Source organism: Thunnus thynnus, chromosome 12 (assembly GCF_963924715.1).
Source record: "Thunnus thynnus chromosome 12, fThuThy2.1, whole genome shotgun sequence".
NCBI lineage: Eukaryota > Metazoa > Chordata > Actinopteri > Scombriformes > Scombridae > Thunnus > Thunnus thynnus.
The window spans coordinates 15,894,446-15,914,173 of NC_089528.1; the positions used below are offsets into that span (position 1 = coordinate 15,894,446).

A 19,728-nucleotide genomic window follows, 5' to 3' on the forward strand; every position below is an offset into this window, starting at 1 on the left:
ACAGACATATAAAATTACTAAGAAAAACTCAATACAACTAAAATTACGATATATTAACTTACCATCCAAAAAAATGAACTTCCATGGCCTCCGCCATTTCTGAAAATGTCAACAACACATCACAACTCATGAACTCTGAGCTTCCAGAAAATTTCCACTTCTGAAGTTGTGAATACCACAAAGAAGGGGGCGTTCATATGGACTCTTCTCGTGAACACAGTAAACATGACCCCATTTGAAGGCAGCCTGAGACGGCCTTCAAAATGGCACACCAGAACAACTTCCGGTTCAGGCGAGGATCAAGGAAATATCAAAAAAGAGACTTAACATGTACCCATGAACTGCTGTCTCTCTCTGTTTATCTATTTTCCCCATATCCACTCAAGTTGCCCTCCAGTGAGGATACATTTAAAGCGAGGAAAAGGGTCCGGAAATAATCAAAGATATAACATTTATATTTTAGCTGTTTTGCTCCCCAGTTCTGTACATTCTGTAGCACTGTGCAAAAACTTTCTTCTCATTAATTGCACTGTAAATCCAATAAAGAACCAGTAAAATATACGTGAATATACGTTAGCAAGTAGTAGCAAGTTAACACACTTGAGAATCTGAAACACTTGAAATAATATGACATGGAAAATGTGCTTGATATGAAGGATATCAGCAGTTTTGGTGTCATTTTTCATCTTGGTACAGAGTTGCAACTCAAATCATCTCTTTACTGATGCCTCTTTTTCTTATTCATGTGTAGTCACAGTGCAATAATATTGTGATAACCTCGCTCGTAGGCCATGACAAATACAGGAATTGACACAACAGATGGCGGTAAAATTAAAGGTATTTATTATAATGAACAACTGAAGAAATAACTACAAATAAGGAGTGTGTCAGTCAATAACATCAGTGATGTAGATGTGAATGTGTGACCAGTGGGGTATAAAGTGTTGTGAAGTAAAAAAAAACAGTCTGAAAAAAAGCAAAAACCTGCAGCTGCTGGCTGAGATGAGTCCAGGTGAGAGAGCACGAACAACGCTAGAAGTTGGCCTTTTATCCTACGGGAGCATCAGGCCCAGGTGCTCTGAATCTGGCTGGCTGCTACGCCCACGTTCCCCCGGATACCTTTATGGACATAATGGAATATAACAGTAACTCATAACCACACCAGCATCAATACATTTAAGGTAGGTTAGGCAGGGGCCATCACAGTATGCACACTACTGAGTGCTAAATGTTTTTTATATTATGTTTCAAAAAATGATACTTTCAGTAATCTCTAATGCAGCATTTTTTTCTCTATCAGTGCATTTTCTAATCTGCCGGTGTCTGAGGACAGGGTTTTCATTCCTGCCAAGAAAAGCAACAGGCAGAAGGATGCTAAATGAATGCAATATGCTGAAGCTCCTGCATGTTGATATTATCTGTCAGGCATCATTAGTTTTACACAGGAAACGTGTCGGCCAAGATCATCGACCGTTCAGCCATACATGTGAATTCTAAACATGCATTTTGTTGCCTTGACTTGGAACATAAAACTGAAAACTGTGCTTTTCTGATTAAATCCCACAATTGCAAATGTGAATTGATGTATAATAGATATGAATATGAATAGATTAAAGAAGGCCTGCAATTAGTACCGACAAACACTGTTACTGTTGTTGGCATTTAATCAGTGTGTTCTACTCTGAGAATACTTTATCGAATGTTTCACAGATACGTTTCCACTACTGCGAAAAAAAGTACTACATCTTCAATATTTTGTTTTTTAAAAATGCTTTTAAATTACAAGTGAGCAGACGGCATGAATGTACTTCGATATTAATCTCTGCTGTGAAAAATACAGCTGAGTATTTGACACACACACTGTAATTCAAAAGATGAAGGCTGTAGAGTGTTGGCATCGCATGTGGGTTTAAATTTCAGGGCTGACAACGGTATGGATTTTTGGGCCCCTCTACCATCAAATTTATGCTCATCTTTGACTAAGATCTTACACATATGTCCCAAGTCAGGGAGAAAACACGTTGACATCCTTGACACACTACTACGTCCCTGCTGCTTTTGGATTGATGATGCTGCACTGTGACAGAGGGAGCAAACTAATACTTGCCAGTCAACCAGGCTGGATATCAGGAGACAAGTGATTGCACTGTTGATGGGGGTAATTCTACACAGATAGGTGGTGATACGGAGGGGGGGCTGGAATAAATAACAGAATACAAATGCTGCGTGATTGATAAATACTGTATGACAGCACTCTGTCTTCCCTGTGAAAGCCAGCAGAAGGGGAGGCCATGTTAAATCAGTGCGTGACAATGAAAACTACTGCAGGGAAACTTTGCATAGGAGGAGATATGCAGAGGAATATCTTTGCAAAAACCTGCACAAATAGACAGCAGAACCACATTTTTTCATATCTGTCATCAGTTCAGATGAGTAATCTTCCCATGAAAAGGCAACATTAACTGCAATCAGATATCATTACATGCAATCATTCCCTCCACAACCTGGTTGTAATTTTAAGCATTTTTAGCTTTAAAATTGCCCTTTTTGAATGAAGTAAATATTACACTTTAGTTTGCATATGTTTTGATGGGGTCAAATAGTCCATGGCCAAATAAAGGGACTCCTGGAAACAAATCGTGCAGTGGATATTAAAACACAGACAGCAGAAGGCACAAAAGGAGAACGGTCCAAAGGCAAAGTGCATTTCAATAAACAGCCAAGTAATATTGTCTGGGAATTGGTAAGCCAGAAAATGTCATTTGGCCCAGGTGGATTCCTATCTGTTTAGCTCATGACATTTGGAAGACATTTCAGCTCCCGTGTGGGCGACCCATTCTCTAATCTGATTTTTTAAGCAAATACAAAAAAATAAAAAAAAACTACATAAAAGCAAAAGAGTATTCTAGCTGCTTGTGGATATGCTTTCACAGCTCATGTTAATTCACCACACTTCTATCCTAATGCTCATGTTTATCTGACTTGTACTGTGGAAGAAATGAACAGAAATAAAGGGGATCTACACTGAACAGTATCCTAGTGATTTATGGTGCCAAATAAATATTATTGTCGCAACTGATGGCGCGAGCTCATGCCAAAACAGTGATTTTCTTCATGATGCACTTTTCATCTCAAGACTGCCTCAAAGCATCAATCTAGTCTTCTGTCAACAGGGAGCAGCGCAGATTATTTAACTGACATCTTAAAAAGCCCAGCTTCAAATCATCTCACTCAAGAGATGCTCTCAGAGAAAATAGAGGAGAAAAAGAAAAAGAATATTTATACTGCCATGACCTAATACAAAACCAGAAATAGCAAAAAGTTTAATAACTGTATGATGATGTCCTTGTGACATTAGTGAATGACAGAGTGTATCCATTTTGCAAGCATCAGCAGTGAGCTCTGACAGGGACATTTTAACTCCTGTATAATTCTGAAAGAGTGCTGCAGGGGTGGATGTTCCATGAATTTTTCTTTGGAAAATGTGTCAGTATTCGTAGCACAAGGTTGACATCTAGTGGTTCTCCTGTGACTAGCAGGACATTTGTGTCACCCTGGTGATGGAGGTCTGGAGTAACAGAAAATGTAACTATTTGCCAAGTCCAACTCTAAAGTGAATTAATCATGAACTGTATTCTCACTTTCAGGGATAAATATTGCTTTTGAAAAGGACACCTCCACTAAATTCAATATTTGGGGAAAGTTCTGGCTGTCATCTGAACTCAATAATACCTGCAGTATTGACAGAGTTCATCAATTATATTTAAAGGACATGGCTGGCAATTTTCTATATTTTTCTTATTACAAATGTCATGTGCAGAGCCAAACCAACAATGAATGTATCTACTTACAAGTATTGTGTTTGTATCCAAAGCCTGATGTATCTCGTTCCTCTATGCCGTAGACCTCCACTCCACAGTAACTTCTTCTGTACGCTGAACTACTCTCCAAAATAATTTAAAAAAACAAAACATCTCAGACCGAACGGGTAAGTAACTGAAACCTGTTCATGTGTTGCTCCTATCTGATTGTATTGACTTTTCAATTTAAAACAACTGAGGAACAACTCTATTTTACTACTCTATTTCTATATATCAGCTAAACGTAGCCTCTGTAATTAACTTCAGACCTGATTGTTGTAAAAAGACTCGAAAGCCAAAGCCAATCTGCCAAAACTCTATTACAAAATTAAATTTGTCTTATTACATTTTTTTTTTTTTGCTAGACTGATTCTCAAATATCTAAATCATAACAAAATCACAAGACCAAACAGGAGGCTCATTTTTGTATTGTCTTGTTCTTTAAAGCCCTATCAAAAGCAAAGGCAACGTATTAGTAGATTTGCCATATGATTGAGAGTTATTACTGTTTACAATATACTCTAAATAAACTCCAATCGATTTGATTTACACAAATGGCTAAAAAATAGCCTTTAAGAAGACTCGTCTGCCCCGTGCGCCAGACTGCATCATCTCGTCTCACTGAAATTAATCAATACAACCCTGCAGTACAAAAGTTTGTGGCTCATTAAAAGTCAAAGGAATTCCTGTCATTTTGGTTCTACAAACATAGTTAGGCCATGCTTACATCTGTCAACTATCAGCAGGTCTAATCCACTAGGCAGCCTTAGGCTGACCCAGCAACAGACTCGCTCTTTACCAGAGAGCAAAGCTGTAGAAGTTCCTCCAACGCTGGAAAAACTCAATGGGCCTTGAAGCATGCTTAAGCACTGACTCAGAGAGAGAAAGAGGATAAACATGTAAGCAAAAGGGATTATTTTAGGTTTTGATCAAAGTGGGAACTCTGAACCAGATACACATGCAGTACATTTTAAGTTTAGAGTTAGATAGAGGATAAAGTAATTTATTCAATCATTTTCCCACAAACTTTTTCCCCCAAATCTTCAGAACTGTTTTCTGGGCCATTTCATTGCTGCATGTGACTTAAACAGTCAAGAACATCTGGGTGAGAAATGTTAAATTTGCTACATTCTTCACAAGATGTTTAATCTGGGACAGCTCCTCTGGAGGTAACAGGTCCAGTTTTGTCAGTTTGGTGTTTTAAATGGGAATGAGAATAACATAATCTTTCTTTACAACATTGGGTAGGCTGGTCGACAATGTAAAGATGAGAGACTCTCAAAACTGGTATTCGGACAGGTTTATTTAACATTTTTTATGTCATTTAGCTGGTCCATTTTCAATAGATAGATAATACTATAATACCATTATCTAAAAACTGAATTTATTTAATATTATTTCCAATACCTTTTAAAAACCATATTGTAGTTAATTTCTGGATTAATGACCTCTGTTGTGGGGGAAATCAAGTCCAGATGACAAACTGTGATTAAACATTGACATAATTTGCTGCATTAAAATGTTGCGGTTCAATATCACTGTAAAATCTCAGATGCCAGTTTGTTCTTGAAAGTTTGAAGAGCATTACTTCCAAAATCACCCCCATTCATACCTGTAATATTATTATTATTATTATTATTATTATTATTATTATTATTATTATTATTATTATTGTATCATAATAAAGGTATGACAATAACATTCAGTTGGACTTTTCTCCACTGTGATGGATCACCTACTGTATCTCAAACTCGTTTAGAGGATCAGCAAGTTTATTTTTGTAGCGTGCTGAAGAAAATGGAAACCAATTGCAACCTGGAAAGTAGCAGAATTAATCTAGAATGGTCAGCAGTAATGTAAACTCTATCAATTTGAAGATAATTGGCAGTGAAGTTTTGGCTTAAGAGGAGAGCCAACTTTTTTTTTTATAAACACTCCAAATTACAATTGAGTTGAATTTGAATTATTAGCGAACAGCTAACATTTTTTAATAGTGACTTGTGAAACAAAATGGGTAAAGATTAATTGCTTCCTGAATACTTCTAGATTTCCCTACACACTCAACCTTTATTAACTCACTTAATTCACATAATTATGCAGCTTATACTGAATAAAAAAAGATAGAAACAGACTTTTGCCACAGTGCCCAGACTTCATTTAAAAGTACGAGGGTATTTTAGCTGACATTATTATTACATTAGAGTACATAATTAGGATGTTCAAAAAAGTAATTCCCAAAGATTTATCTCGGATTAATACACAGCTTTCACACATTTGCTGATTATCCAACCCAAAACGTCTCAGAGGAAATGTGCAATTACTCTACCATATCCTGATATTGATCTTTTTACAATGCACCCAAATACTTAATACTAGTATCCTTGATTTTTCCCAACTGACTGTTCTGTGCTACTGACTGATGCACAATTACTGCATGTCCATCCATTATTAGTATTATCAAAAAATGAGAGAGCATTGGTCTCATTGGTAAAGGCTACTTAGATCCCTTTTTAAGTCCAACAGTTCCTTCTATTAGCTTCACATTGTTTGGCCCTCCAATTTTTATGGCTCCCGTCTTTTACAATTGCTCCTGTTAAATTAATTCTTGAATTCTATATGCTTTGAATTTTCAGACCATTAGACTCTTATTTGATCTGCCCCTACCTTTTCCTAAGCTCTTACCACTGCTCTGGCTGTTGTGCCTCTTTTGCTTTGTTTGTTCTTCTGGGTCAAAATCAGAGTCACTGTCATTTTTTGGTCTTGTTTTTCCTCTCCCAGCATTCTTTCTCACTGTTTTGCTTCTCTCCTCTTCATCTTCTTCTTCTTCTTCTGCTGAGTCAAAGGATGTGTCACTGTTGGTCAGCTCATCCTCACTCTCTTCGTTGCTAGAACGTTTTCTTTTCAACTTCTGTCCCTTTACTTTTCCAGTCTTAGTATTTAAACCCTGGCCTTCCATTTGATTGCCCAGAATTAAGTTGCCTGCTGCATCTCTCTTGGGCCTTCCTATGGGTCTGCCTGTGCTCCTCCTCCTTTTCATTTTTGCTGTAGTAAGTCTCTCATTCTGCACCTCCTCTTCTGTATGCTGCTGCTCCTCCTCTACATTGTCGACCTCCAAATCTGTGCCTTTCTGACTCCCATCCTCTTGAGCATCACTAGTGTCGCTTGCCCTTTCCTTACCCTTCTTCCGTACACATCCAGAACCGGATGTGTGGTAACGCTGCACATGACTCTTCAAGCTCACATTGTGATTGAAGCATTTGTCGCAATGCTGACACTTATAAGGCCTCTCCCCTGTGTGCAGGCGCATGTGGGATTTGAGGTGGCTTGACTGGCTGAAGCTGCGTTGGCACTCTGAACACTTGTACGGTTTCAACCCTGTGTGCACAACAGAGTGTCTCTGGAGATGAGGTCTATCCCTGAATTCAATCCCACAGACTCCACATCTGAACTCCTTTGAGATTCTGTGATCTGCCAGGTGAATGCTGCGTTCTTTACTGGTTGCGAATGTCTCTGAACAGTCTGGACATTTATAAGGCGTTGCGCTATCTTGATGGGTCTCCTCATGTTTGAGTTTGTCCACCCTTGTTCTGAAGGTTACATGGCAGTATTTGCAAGGATGTTCATAGGTTTCATCGTGGATATTGCTATGATGTTTTAGAGAACTCTCACTAACACATCTTTTGCCACAAATATTGCAGGAATATGGCTTTATTTTGTACTCACATGTGTGAGGCTTCAGGATATTAAAAAAACTTCCACACTCTGTGCAGAGTTCATTAATTCTGAGGCCACTACGGGAATCAAAATCTCCCTCCTCTTCAGTTTCCTCATCTGAACCCTTTGCAAGCTCTTCAGCCAGCAAAATATCCTCTGTTGGATTCCACTCCCCGTCTGAACTCACTGCACCTTGATCACCCTCCTCTCCTTCATCTGAGGGATTACTTTCTTCATCACTAAAAGTAACAATCTCAGACGAAACCGCACAGCTGGGGTCGACATCTGTCAGCGTTGTCTGTGAATCATGCAATGACAATATGGATATGACGATATGTACAGAACAGAATATTACAGACAAATTACCAAAAAAGAGGTGCAAGAAGAGGACATTTTATGATTTATTATTCTAAATTAAGCCTTAATTATACATGGGCAGTCAGCCTATGTTCAAAATAAGTAAAATATTTTCCAAGAATATGTTGTGAAATAGTAAATAATAATGGATAGAGTAGGTTCTGATGTTCTCGGCTACAAGCAGAGTGTCTGGATATGGTGTAGTATGTCTGACTATAGTAGCCCTACCTGTTGGGTCTCTGGAGTTACTTCTGTGCCTTCTGTCAGGTGTTGAACTTCAGCTGGTGGGACGCTAGCATTGACCTGGCTCTTCCACTGGTTTCTGTACTCACACTGAAGGCACTGTTGGTTCAAGATGATGAGCATCCCATGGGTGACCTTCTCCATTTGAAGTTTACCGCCACATGATGGACACTTGTGGCGAAACAACTGGATGAGGCAGTTTTCATACACAACAACCTTTCCTTTCATCTGCAGATGTGCTGCCCTAAAAAAAAAAACAATCCAATTGAAATGTTGTGAGTTTAAAACACCAACCTGATGTTAAATGTACTGTTGAGTTGAAGAAGTTTAACTCACTTTTCCTGGTTCAAATCAATATTCATAACATTCTGTTGCATCTGACCAACATCAGGTGAATATGACAATGAGACTCCACTTGACCCAGGACTTGCTAGGGAACCTACAAATAAAGTTCAGTATTCAGATGTTAAGAAATTGTTTAACACATCAATACCCACTTATTTGTTATTATAACATAATATGTAACGTTTCTTAGCTGTTACAGTATATTACTAGACTTTATTTTTATCAACACATAATAATTTCTTACCATTTGAATTTACTCTTGATTCTTCAAAACAGGAAGCTGGACTATCATATGTTTTAAGGTCACACTGACAAGCAACTTCTGCAGTTTCGACAGGCTCCTGCACAAAAACACAATAGCAGAAAGCTTGTAGTTTCACACAATTTACAAATAATACACCAAAAATGTATCTAGTTGATGTTTCCCTCAACAGCACCTGAAAGAGCTAAGTATACACATAATGTAACAAATGCTTACACTAGCCTGTAAATGTGGACAGGGGGATAACACGGTCTCACAGACTGCACCAATGACATGGAAAATGCTCATCATACTGTACGTGCACCTCAACAGCACTATAGGGATAGGTCAATGTGCCATTAGGCAGCTGTCAGTACAACCAACGATTAAGGTGGATTGCACAAGGACACACAAGATGTGGACTAACATTTATAGTCAGTTTGTTAATATTACTTCATAAAGGCTATATATTGCATAAAAGGAAATGAACACTAAAATTCTATTAAGTAAGGGAAGTTTATTTGTAGAGCTCATTGTGATTATTGTGTCAAATAGTATGTTGACATATTGATTTAAGTGAATGTATAAAAGGGTATAGTTACCATAGTTGTGCCTCTTAATGTGTCTCAAACGTGTGTCCCTGATGAGATTAAATTAATTGGATGGATTAAAGAGGAATGGAATCACCTGTAGAGTTAATCTTTTACATACTTGTTTATCTACTATTTCACGGACATCAGGGAGGCCAGCATCTGTGACGGCAGAAGCTCATGGTCATCTTCTTAAAGGGGACATATCAAGCTTTTTTGATTATCTCTTATTTATATACTGTTATAATGTTGGATGTCTCTGCTAAACATAATCAAAGTTCCAAAACATGAGATGAACATATGTAAAAACTCTCCCTGAAAGTGTTTTGTTTGCATTGCCCACTCCCATATTTCACATCAGATTTCAGCTCAAACATACACGGATGTATTTGAGAAATGGACACTTTGAGTAAAGATAAAGATAAAGAAGCAAAATCCTACTACTACTACTTCTACTGTTTGTTTCGAGGCCTTAAAGAGACAGGAGCTAAAACTACCTGTTTAAGACAGAGGCTGAAATGAGGGGTTGCATAAAGGGCCAGTATAAGAAAAATAAGGAGTTTTTTTAACTGTAAATCATGCAAATACATTCCAGTAGAGCCCCAGAATAAAAATACAGACCTAGAAATATGCATGATACATCCCCTTTAACAATCAACAACAATGTACTGTATGTTATTACAGTGTAAAGCAAAAATGCCTATAAGCATGTAGATGATAATTAAATGAACACTCATTAACACTCAATTAACACGCATTACCTTGCTTTAGTGTTTCATTGCTTGATTTTTATCAGTGAAATAAAGAAAAGTGTGTCTGAATATATAGAAGTTTATTTACCCAAAGCGTCTGCTAAGTGACAGATGACAAAATATGGATATGGTGCAGTATATCTGACTATAGAGGTCCTACCTGTTGGATCTCTGGAGTTACATCTATGCTTCCTGTCAGGTGTTGATCAGCTGTTGGAGCACTGTTGACCTGGCTCTTCCACTGGTTTCTGTACTCACACTGAAGGCACTGTTGGTTAAAGATGATGAGTATCCCATGGGTGACCTTCTCCATCTGTAACATCCCGCCGCATGATGGACACCTGCTGCGAAACAACTGCATGAGGCAGTTTCCGTTCACAACAACTTTTCCTTCCATCGGTACACATGCAGCCCTAAAATAAAACAATCAAATGAAATATTGTGACTTTTAAACACCTACTTGACGTTAAATGTAAAGTTAAACTGAAGAAGTTTAACTTACTTTTCCTGGTTCAAATTAATATTCATAACATCCTGTTGCATCTGACCAGTATTTGATACATCAGGTGAACATGACAATGAGACAACACTTGACCCGGGACTTGTTAGGGAACCTACAAAATAAAGTTCAATATTCACATGTAAAGAAATTGTTTAACACATCAATACCCACTTATTTGTTATTATAACATAATGTAACATTTCTTACCTATTATATTATGTTATTAGGCTTTATTTTTATTGACATACGACATTTAAAGTTTCTTACCATTTGAATTTGCTCTTGAGTTTTGAGAACAGGGATTTGGACCATGCCATGTTGTAAGGTCACACTGAGAAGCAACTTCTGTGGTTTCCACAGGCTCCTGCACAAAAACACAAAAGCAGAAAGCTGTTTAACACAATCTACAAACAGTACACCACAAATTTATCTGGTTGACGTCACAAATAGTTACATCAGCCTGTAAATGTGGACAGTGGGAATACACAGTCCTGGCTGTCAGTACAAGCATTGTTTCAGTTGTGCTTCACAAGCAAGCAGCAGCTGTGTGGACCACATTATGGGAAGTTTTTGAATATTAGAATATGTGGATGTGATTTACTATCGTGTAAAAGGAAATTGACACTGAATTTCTATAAAGTGGGGGAAGTTTATTTGTACTGAGTTCATTGTGATTATTATGATCTCAATGGGATCTTCTTAACAATAAACAACATTACTACATCTCAAAACACAAAAATTGCAAACTCTTATGTACTTGATTAAATGAACACTCATTTTTTGATTTTATAAACACTTTATTGATGAAATAAAGAAATATTGGTCTTTATTTAATTATTGCTCTGGGACTGAGCTGTTTAATAAAAGACTCATTGCTAAACTGATTGATCTAACTGTTTATTTACCAGCAGCAACTATATCCAATAAAAACTTTATGCCGCTTGGTTTCTGGGGAGGGGAAACATGGACTCCGACCAATCAGATGGGTTTGTTTATAACAACACACATGTACAAAACATGCAGGCTGTATCACTCGATAGGAGGATACGAGCAGATGTTGTTACAGTACAGGCAGACTCACCACGTGTTGTGGGCTCTCCAGAGGTTCTTCTGGCTCTGACTTGAGGCACAGTGATGGGACAGCTCTGGGCTTCAGCTGGACCCTGCCTGTCGGAGTCAGCTTTTCATAGCAGTCATGTGTAAAGTGCTCGATACAAATGGTAATGTCAGTCCAGCACGATTCTTTAAAACGCTGTCTGTTGGCTTCACCAAGAAACTGAACCCACTCCAGTCTCTCCTCTGGATCTTCTGGTAACTTGAAGCGTTGCGCACTGCGACGCCACGAATCACAGCCGACGACGGAGCACATCCCGGATTTAAGTTTTGAGCCTCCCGCTCTTAAATTGCTCAGACAGCGATGTAATGTGGTGGACAGAGAACCAGCCGAGTTTCTAACGACGACAACATCAACAAGCTAACAGCTAGCCATATTTACTGGTGGAGATGGTGGTAACGGGGTGGGCGGGGCTCTATGGCCAGGTTCGCGCGGTTTGTTGTCCGGCGTGTTCCGGCGAAGGTTTAATACATACAGCAACACCAAAGTTGCAGAGTCGCAGGAAAGCGATTATCAGACAAAAAGGCAACTGGAAGCTGAAGTACTTTTAACCTCAAAGCTCATCAGTTAACATAAAGCCTGCCACAATAAATGTAAACGTATTGCGTACCCTCCATCTGCAGGCTCACTAGTATGAGGTTAAGAATGGAGATGTGTAAGATAAGCAGGTCCAGAAATACACCGGCAGGTGGGGCTGTAGAGCTTGGAAAGTTTATATATATATCTTTTACTTATTATAAACTCTATATAAAGTACTGGCCATTTGAAGATCCCTTCATAATGCACTTTCAAGGTAAGTGGGGGCCAAAATCTACAGGCCTCTTTCTGTGCAAAAATGTATTTAAAATCTTGTCTGAAGCTAATAGTTTCAGTTATCTACATTAGTCAAATCAAGTGGATATCTTTCAACATTTTTTTTTTTTTAGTGCCAAGGTCTCTCTTTTTGTTACTATACTTCCACTACAACTCAACAGGGAAACACTGTCTAAGGAAACAGAAAGAGGGAATGTGATGCTAAAAAGACTGTAAATGTGGCAGATATCCACTTGATGTGACCAACTCAGTCTGCTGAAGCCTCATATAAGCTTCAGGTAAACTTTTAAATGCCTGGGTAGGATCATGCGTTTGGTTGTGTGTGTCTGTATTTGTATCTGTCTGCAGTTGATCTTGCATACTACTGGACCCATCAGCCTAATATTTTTTATGCACATTTATGACTGTATGCTCAAGGACCTCCTGTGGTTGCGGTTATTCACAATTTTTGAACACCATTGACTGCTCTTTTTTATTCTGCCATTGACTGCTGACCCTTCACTCCTCTTAACTGGCTGGTAGGGATTGCAAGTGATAAACCACTGCTTCAGTTTGGAATCTACTTTCCGCTAGGGACAACCAATTGTGCCTTGTTGCCACATTAGATCAATTGGTTTCAAATTTTGGTAACTTGAAAGTGGGTTGTGTTGTGAATTCAAATAAATATTGATAAGATTCCTTATGAGCCTATCATAAAGCTTAGACTATCGTCTTTTCAGCAGTCCTCGCCATTTTACCTTATGCGTACCACATACCAAAGTTGTCAAGATATCAAAATTCTACAGAGACATTAGAGCCAGCGGTAAATTACCAACGATCTGCACAGATCAGTTCATCAGATCATGTTCTCCCCGGTACGACGACAGACATTGACCAGCTGATCATCTTGGGAGATGAGCTGCTAGTGGCTGAGATGACCAGCTGGTCTCGCTAGCGGCTCCTCACATCTCTGATGACATCGGAGCAAATTTCCAAACAGGCGTTATCTGGATAAATTGACCACATATTGGGAATCTAAATGGTTACTTTCTCACCTGAAAAAATAATAAAATTTAATAAAGTGACCTAATAATGGTCCTAGATTACAACAGCTTTTAGCCTGGCTCAAAATGTCTGCCATTGCTGCCAGTTGCTCGGGGCAGCGCTACTTCTTCATCCACTCATGTTAGACTAAGGGCAGACGGGATGCTACAGTGACTCACTATCACCTCTTGAGGTACAAAGTGGTATTATGAGAAAGGATAAGCCAGGGCTATTCTTACATATAGCACCTTTAAATATTTGAAGCAACAAGCACATGTAAAATGTAGCATTTTTCAGTTACCATTAAAGTATTGTATCAGAATAATCAAGAGATCAATTGTGGGGATCAACAAATCACTGTATTGCTCTTTCAGTTGTCATCTCACTACACAAACGCTTGTACATGAAAAGTATCTAAAAAATCAACATGACATATTAACAATATATTAACAGTAACATCAAACAGTAAAAAAACAATGAAAGTTAAAAAGGCCTTGGACTAAGTGTACACACATTTAATTTCTCATAATTGTTCAAATATATAATGGAAAACAGTCCAGTTCTGACCCTCAAAATTGTATTTCTCTTTTCTTTTCATAAATACTCAATAACTTCTTTAGCTCAATGTCTTTCTAAGTTTCTTCAACTTCTAGATTCTTTCTTGGTCTTCCCCTACGCTTCCCTGAGGCCCTGCCACTGTTTTGACTGCTGTACCTCTTTTTCTTCATTCCTTCTGGGTCAAAATCAGAATCACTGTCAGAATTTTGTGGTCTTCCTCTTGATCTGCTTGTGCTCGTTGTCACTTTCGCGCTTCTCTCCTCTTGCTCCTCTGATGAGTCAAACTCACTGTCAGTTGGCTCGTTCTCACTTTCTTCATCACTGTAACAAGCTCTCTTTGACTTTTGACCCTTAACTTTGGCAGTCTTAGTGTTTGAACCTTGACTTTCTGTTTGTTCTGCCAGAACCAAGTTGCCTGCAGCATTTCTCTTGGGCCGACCTATGGGTCTGGTTATGTTCCTCTTTTTCTTTATTGGTATCTCTACTTTCGCCCTATGCACTTCCTCTTTATTGTACTCTTCAACAATGTCAAGCCTAGAATCTGTGCCTCTCTTCTCCTTCTCCTGAGCCCCAACAGTGCCGCTTTCTATTTCACGTATCTTACCCTTCTTCCGTTCACATCCAGAACTGGACGTGTGGTAACGCTGCACATGACTCTTCAAGCTCACGTTGTGATTGAAGCGTTTGTCACAATGCTGACACTTAAAAGGCCTCTCCCCCGTGTGCAGGCGCATGTGGGATTTGAGGTGGCTTGGCTGGTTGAAGCCACGTTGGCACACTGAACACTTAAATGGCTTCACTCCACTATGCACAAGTAAGTGTCTCCGGAGAGAACGGGGACGGTCAAATTCGAACCCACAGATGTCACATTTTAACTGCCTGGGGCCTCTGTGATCTTCCAGGTGAATTCTGCGTTCTTTATTGGTGGCAAATGTCTCTGAACAGTCTGGACATTTATACGGTTTTCCTTGAGTCAGATGGATCTGTTCGTGAGTGATTTTGTCCACTTTTGTTTTGAATGTAACATGGCAGTATTTGCACCGATGCTCATAGTTGTCATCGTGGACTCTGCTGTGAGAGTTTAGAGCAGTCTCACTGACACATCTCTTGCCACAAATGTTGCAAGAATAGGGTTTAATTTTATGCTCACAAGTGTGAGGCTTCAATTTATTGAAAAATATTCCACACTCTGTGCAGAGCTGACTGTGTTTGGGGGCAGGATTATCATCATCTTCGTATTCACTTTCCTCATCAGATTCACTTTGAAGCCCTTTAGCCACTAAAGTCTCCACTGCTGGATTCCATTCTTCATCTGAATCCATGTCACCTTCATCACTGGATTCGGTTTCATCCATTGGATCACTTTGCTCATCGATAACAGCAACAATCTCAGAGACACCAGTGACGCTACTGTTGTCATCTGTTGGGACTTCCTGTGAAAGAAAATCATGACAAGAATGGGTAGCAGGAACATTTAACATTAAATGATTTGAATATCGCAGCCAAACAAAGAGGTGCAAGCAATGAACACATTATGATTTTTGATACTAATTGACTAATCTACACCAGCACAAAGATGAACTGCAAGTATGTTCACAGTTGCAAAAGATGTTTTCAAGCTACAGTGTGTGACTTTTAAATATAAATGTATGTCCGTTATATTCAAACCCTTGCCAAATGAGTTCACACAATGCCAATTAAGCCTATCACCAGCAGGTAAATCTCTCTGTATATCACAGTATATGGAGTTTTTAAATCTGGTGTCTGTGGCGACATTCCCGTTCCAGTAAGCCCTCTGCTAACTCGAATAGGGATAAAATAATTTAATTGTACAACTCTTCTAGACTTCTAGATCGAATGGATCGAGTTCTGATAAAACTAGTCATTTCGCGGGGGTTATGTGACACTCAAAACAATTTATCCACCGTTTTACAACCATAACAGTAGGGACAGAGTAGCCTACGGTGCAACCTACAACGTATGCACATGTTGACAATGTTTTTGTAGTTACTCTGGCTGCCAGAGGGGGGAGACAAAAGTCCCGTGATGCAGGTTTAAAAATTACAGACGAGTGACAAATTGAAAGAAAAACCGGTACAGGTCTGAATGCTTGAACCCCTACAGTGAGGGGATCTGGTGGCTCTGTTATACTGTGGGGGGCATTTTGCTGGCATGGTTTGGGTCCACTTGTCCCCTTAGAAGGAAGGGTCACTGCAAATCAATACAGTTGATATAAAGTTGTTCTGAGTCATCACCTTTATCCTATGATGAAACATTTCTATCCTGATGGGACTGGTCTCTTCCAGGATGACATGAGTATGAAAATGATGTGAATCATATGCTATGGCCTTTGCAGTCACCAGATCTCAACTCAATTGAACGCCTGTGGGAGATTTTGGATTGATGTATTAGACAGTGCTCTACACCACCATCATCAAAACACTAAATGAGGCAATATCTTTTGGAAAAATGGTGTTCATCCCTCCAGTAGAGTTCAGAGACATGTAGAATCAATGCCGAGGTGCATTGAAGCTTTTCTAGTGGCATGTGGTGGCCCAACATCTTACTAAGACACTTTATGTTGGTTTTTGCATTAATTTGTCACCTGTCTATGGATAATTATGACAAAATATTGGACAGTGTAGATTGTGCATGATTTTAGCTTCAAAACTTTCTACACTGCAGAAACCTATTAAAACATGATAAGCTCATGAGCTAGAAGGGGTATGTTTGACTATTTAAGTCCTACCTTTTGGGTCTCTGGAGTTACATCTATGCCTCCTGTTAGGTGAGCTGTTGGGACACTAGCATTGACCTGGCTCTTCCACTGGTTTCTGTATTCACATTCAAGGCACTGTTGGTTCACAATGATGAGAATCCCATGGGTGAACTTCTCCAGCTTCACTTTAGACCCACATAAAGGGCACTTGCAGTTAAACAACTTGAGGAGTCGTTTTTCATTCACAACATACTGCCCTTTCTTCTGAAGAAGTGCAGCCCTAATGAAAGAATTTAAATGAAACATTGTGAGATGCAGCTTTAAAAAGCCAACCTGATGGGATTAAAAAAAATCAAATAATTAAAAAAGTTTAACTTACTTTTCCCTGATCACATCAAGGTTCACAATTCTTTGTAGCACCTGACCATAATCACACATGAAAGCATCTGAAGTATCGGAACATGAGTCATCACTCGGCGCTGGGCTTCCTTGGGCAGCTGCAAGTTTAAAGTTCATCATTACATGTAAAGAAAATAGTTGAGTCAATTCCCACTTCATTTTAACACATTCTAATGTAAAGTTTATTACCTGCTGAAGTTGAAGATTCTTCAGAATAGTAAGTTGGACTGTCACATGTTTTGAATTGATCACACAGAGCAGATACTTCTGTCGTGTCCACAGGGTCCTACACAAAGTAAATGATTGTAGTTAAAGAAAAGGAACATAAACTATATCTTAAGTGCTATGTGGTTTCCATCAAAACACCTTACAATACCATAATTTGATTTACATATAAAACATGAGAAAGATGAATGTTTGCACTGACTGCTAAATTGTTACAATAGACTAAAATGTGGACAGTGAGAACAACACAAACAGCACTATAGGACTATGCCAATAAAGGCAAATAAGACGCCAGTCAGTACAAACATTTCACCTGGAAAAACACTACTGTTGATTTTCAAATGGAAATAAGAGCATATGTATCTCTTTCATAAACTACATGGTGCATACTGCACTCCTGTTATGACTCTTAATGTGTTTCTGATGATATAATTGGGTGATTTGTGGCAAATAATGTAATTATTCATTAACAGCAGTGAAAGCAGCTTTTGTCAATAAAAACAGCGTGCAACACTTTAAGAGAGAATGAACTCCGCCCACTCAGCCAGATTTGTTTACAAAAACAAACCAACCCGACACGAAAAAATGGTCTCAGAAGGTAGTTTGTATGTTGAGGTGATGTGCTGTGAAGGTAGGAGGGAAAAACAAAATACGTCTTGGAGTAGTTGGTCAAAGCACACTCACTCACCTCACATTTAGGGCTCACATGGTCCGGGTCAGGTTCCTCTGGCTCTGACTTGAAACACAGTGATGGAACAGCTCTGGGCTTCAGGTGGACCGTGTCAGTCAGGGTTTCATAGCAGTCATTTGTAAAGTGTTCCCTACAAATAGTGATATCAGTCCAGCACGATTCTTTAAAACGTTGCCCGTTGACTTCGGCAAGAAACTGGACCCACTCCAGTCTCTTCTCTGGATCTTCTGGTAACTTGAAGCGTTGCGCACTGCGACGCCACGAATCACAACCGACGACGGAGCACATCCCGGATTTAGGTTTTGTAACTCCGGCTCTAGAAGTGGTCTGCCGGCGTTATAGTTACAGTTTACGGGGACTGGAAGATAGACCTCGGGGTGGACCGCGTTGCAATGTAAACAACAGTAATAAGTTGAGAGCTAATTTCTGGTACTACAGTGATGAGAGCGGAATGGGCGGGGCTGTTTAGCCGGGTCCGCGCGGTTTGATATCGGGCGTATCCCGGCTCTAGGTTCATTATATGAGATACATTGATTATGAATTATTTAGTTTTAAATCCTCTCGATTCTTCTAATATGAGGCCTTTGAGAAAGCTGCCAAACTAATATTATCTGGGACAATTCATTAAAATTAGCATGGAAACTTCAAACTTTAAAAAAAAAAAAAATGTAATTACACTATGCTGTAAGCATCACATAATTCCATTAACCCCTTGCTTGTGGTTCTTACAGTCTCCAAAAGTAGAATGGGAGGCAGAGCCTTCAGCTATAAGGCTCCTCTCCTGTAGAACCATCTTCCAGATTTGGTCCAGGGAGCAAAGACCCTCTCTATATTTAAAAGTAGGCTTAAAACTTTCCTTTTTGACAAAGCAGTTAGGGCCGGCCAGGCTCACCTTTGACCAGCCCTTAGTTATGCTGCTATAGGCCTAGACTGCCAGGGGACTTTCCATGATGTACTGAGCTCCTGTCTCCTCCTCTCCATCTGTATGCATTCATGTACCAATAACGTATGTTACTAACTTGGCTTCTTCTCCAGAGTTTTTGTGCTTTCTTGTCTCACAGGATGAGGGACTTAGACCCCCTGGTTACAGACAGCGAGGACCATGGCTACAGGGATGCCGTGATGACATGGTCCTATGGGTGTCCTGCCTCAACACCCACTCTTGCTATTATTATCACTGGCCATAGTTCTATTATTATTATTGTTGTTATTGTTATGCTTCTCTGTCTCTCTCTCCTCTCTCCCTCTTTCTCTCTCCACCCAGCCCATCAAGGTAGATGGCAGCCCACCTAGAGCCCGGTTCTGCTTGAGGTTTCTTCCAGTTAAAGGGGAGTTCTTCCTTGCCGCTGTTGCCAAGTGCTTGCTCATGGGGGAATGTTGGGTCTCTGTAAATCAAAGAGTATGGTCTAGACCTGCTCTATGTGAAAAGTGCCCTGAAATAACCTCTTGTTATGATTTGGCGATAAATAAATAAAACTGAATGGAAAAATGTGATGTGACTCCTCTCAGCAGCATGTTTGTAGCTTTCAATCAGTTTACAGGTCCACCATCATTATATATGGTCTATGTATTACGGAGGAAA

The 19,728-nt window shown here is 39.3% G+C and overlaps 2 protein-coding genes across 3 annotated transcripts; both read right to left on the reverse strand.

Annotated features, from left to right (window-relative positions):
- Positions 1-826: 826 nt before the first annotated feature.
- LOC137194186 (uncharacterized) lies at positions 827-12,437 on the reverse strand. Of its 2 annotated transcripts, none has more exons than XR_010930933.1 (9): positions 11,686-12,421; positions 10,872-10,968; positions 10,605-10,716; positions 10,263-10,515; positions 8,764-8,860; positions 8,511-8,613; positions 8,160-8,418; positions 3,852-7,872; positions 827-1,119 (listed from the first exon to the last, which is right to left on the reverse strand). XR_010930933.1 is itself a non-coding variant. In XM_067605821.1 (9 exons), exons 1-9 carry the CDS (start codon positions 11,971-11,973, stop codon positions 1,064-1,066), a joined length of 2,595 nt encoding a protein of 864 aa, XP_067461922.1. In that variant the 5' UTR covers positions 11,974-12,437; the 3' UTR covers positions 827-1,063. The 2 variants fall into 2 exon arrangements, 1 of the variants encoding a protein (XP_067461922.1); XM_067605821.1 differs by having other exon boundaries at positions 6,543-7,872; positions 11,686-12,437.
- A 1,430-nt stretch (positions 12,438-13,867) lies between these two features.
- LOC137194188 (uncharacterized) lies at positions 13,868-19,633 on the reverse strand. Its single transcript, XM_067605826.1, has 5 exons — positions 18,144-19,633; positions 17,420-17,516; positions 17,211-17,328; positions 16,862-17,111; positions 13,868-15,545 (listed from the first exon to the last, which is right to left on the reverse strand). The coding sequence occupies exons 1-5, from the start codon at positions 18,432-18,434 to the stop codon at positions 14,187-14,189; spliced, it is 2,115 nt and encodes a 704-aa protein (XP_067461927.1). The 5' UTR covers positions 18,435-19,633; the 3' UTR covers positions 13,868-14,186.
- Positions 19,634-19,728: the final 95 nt, after the last annotated feature.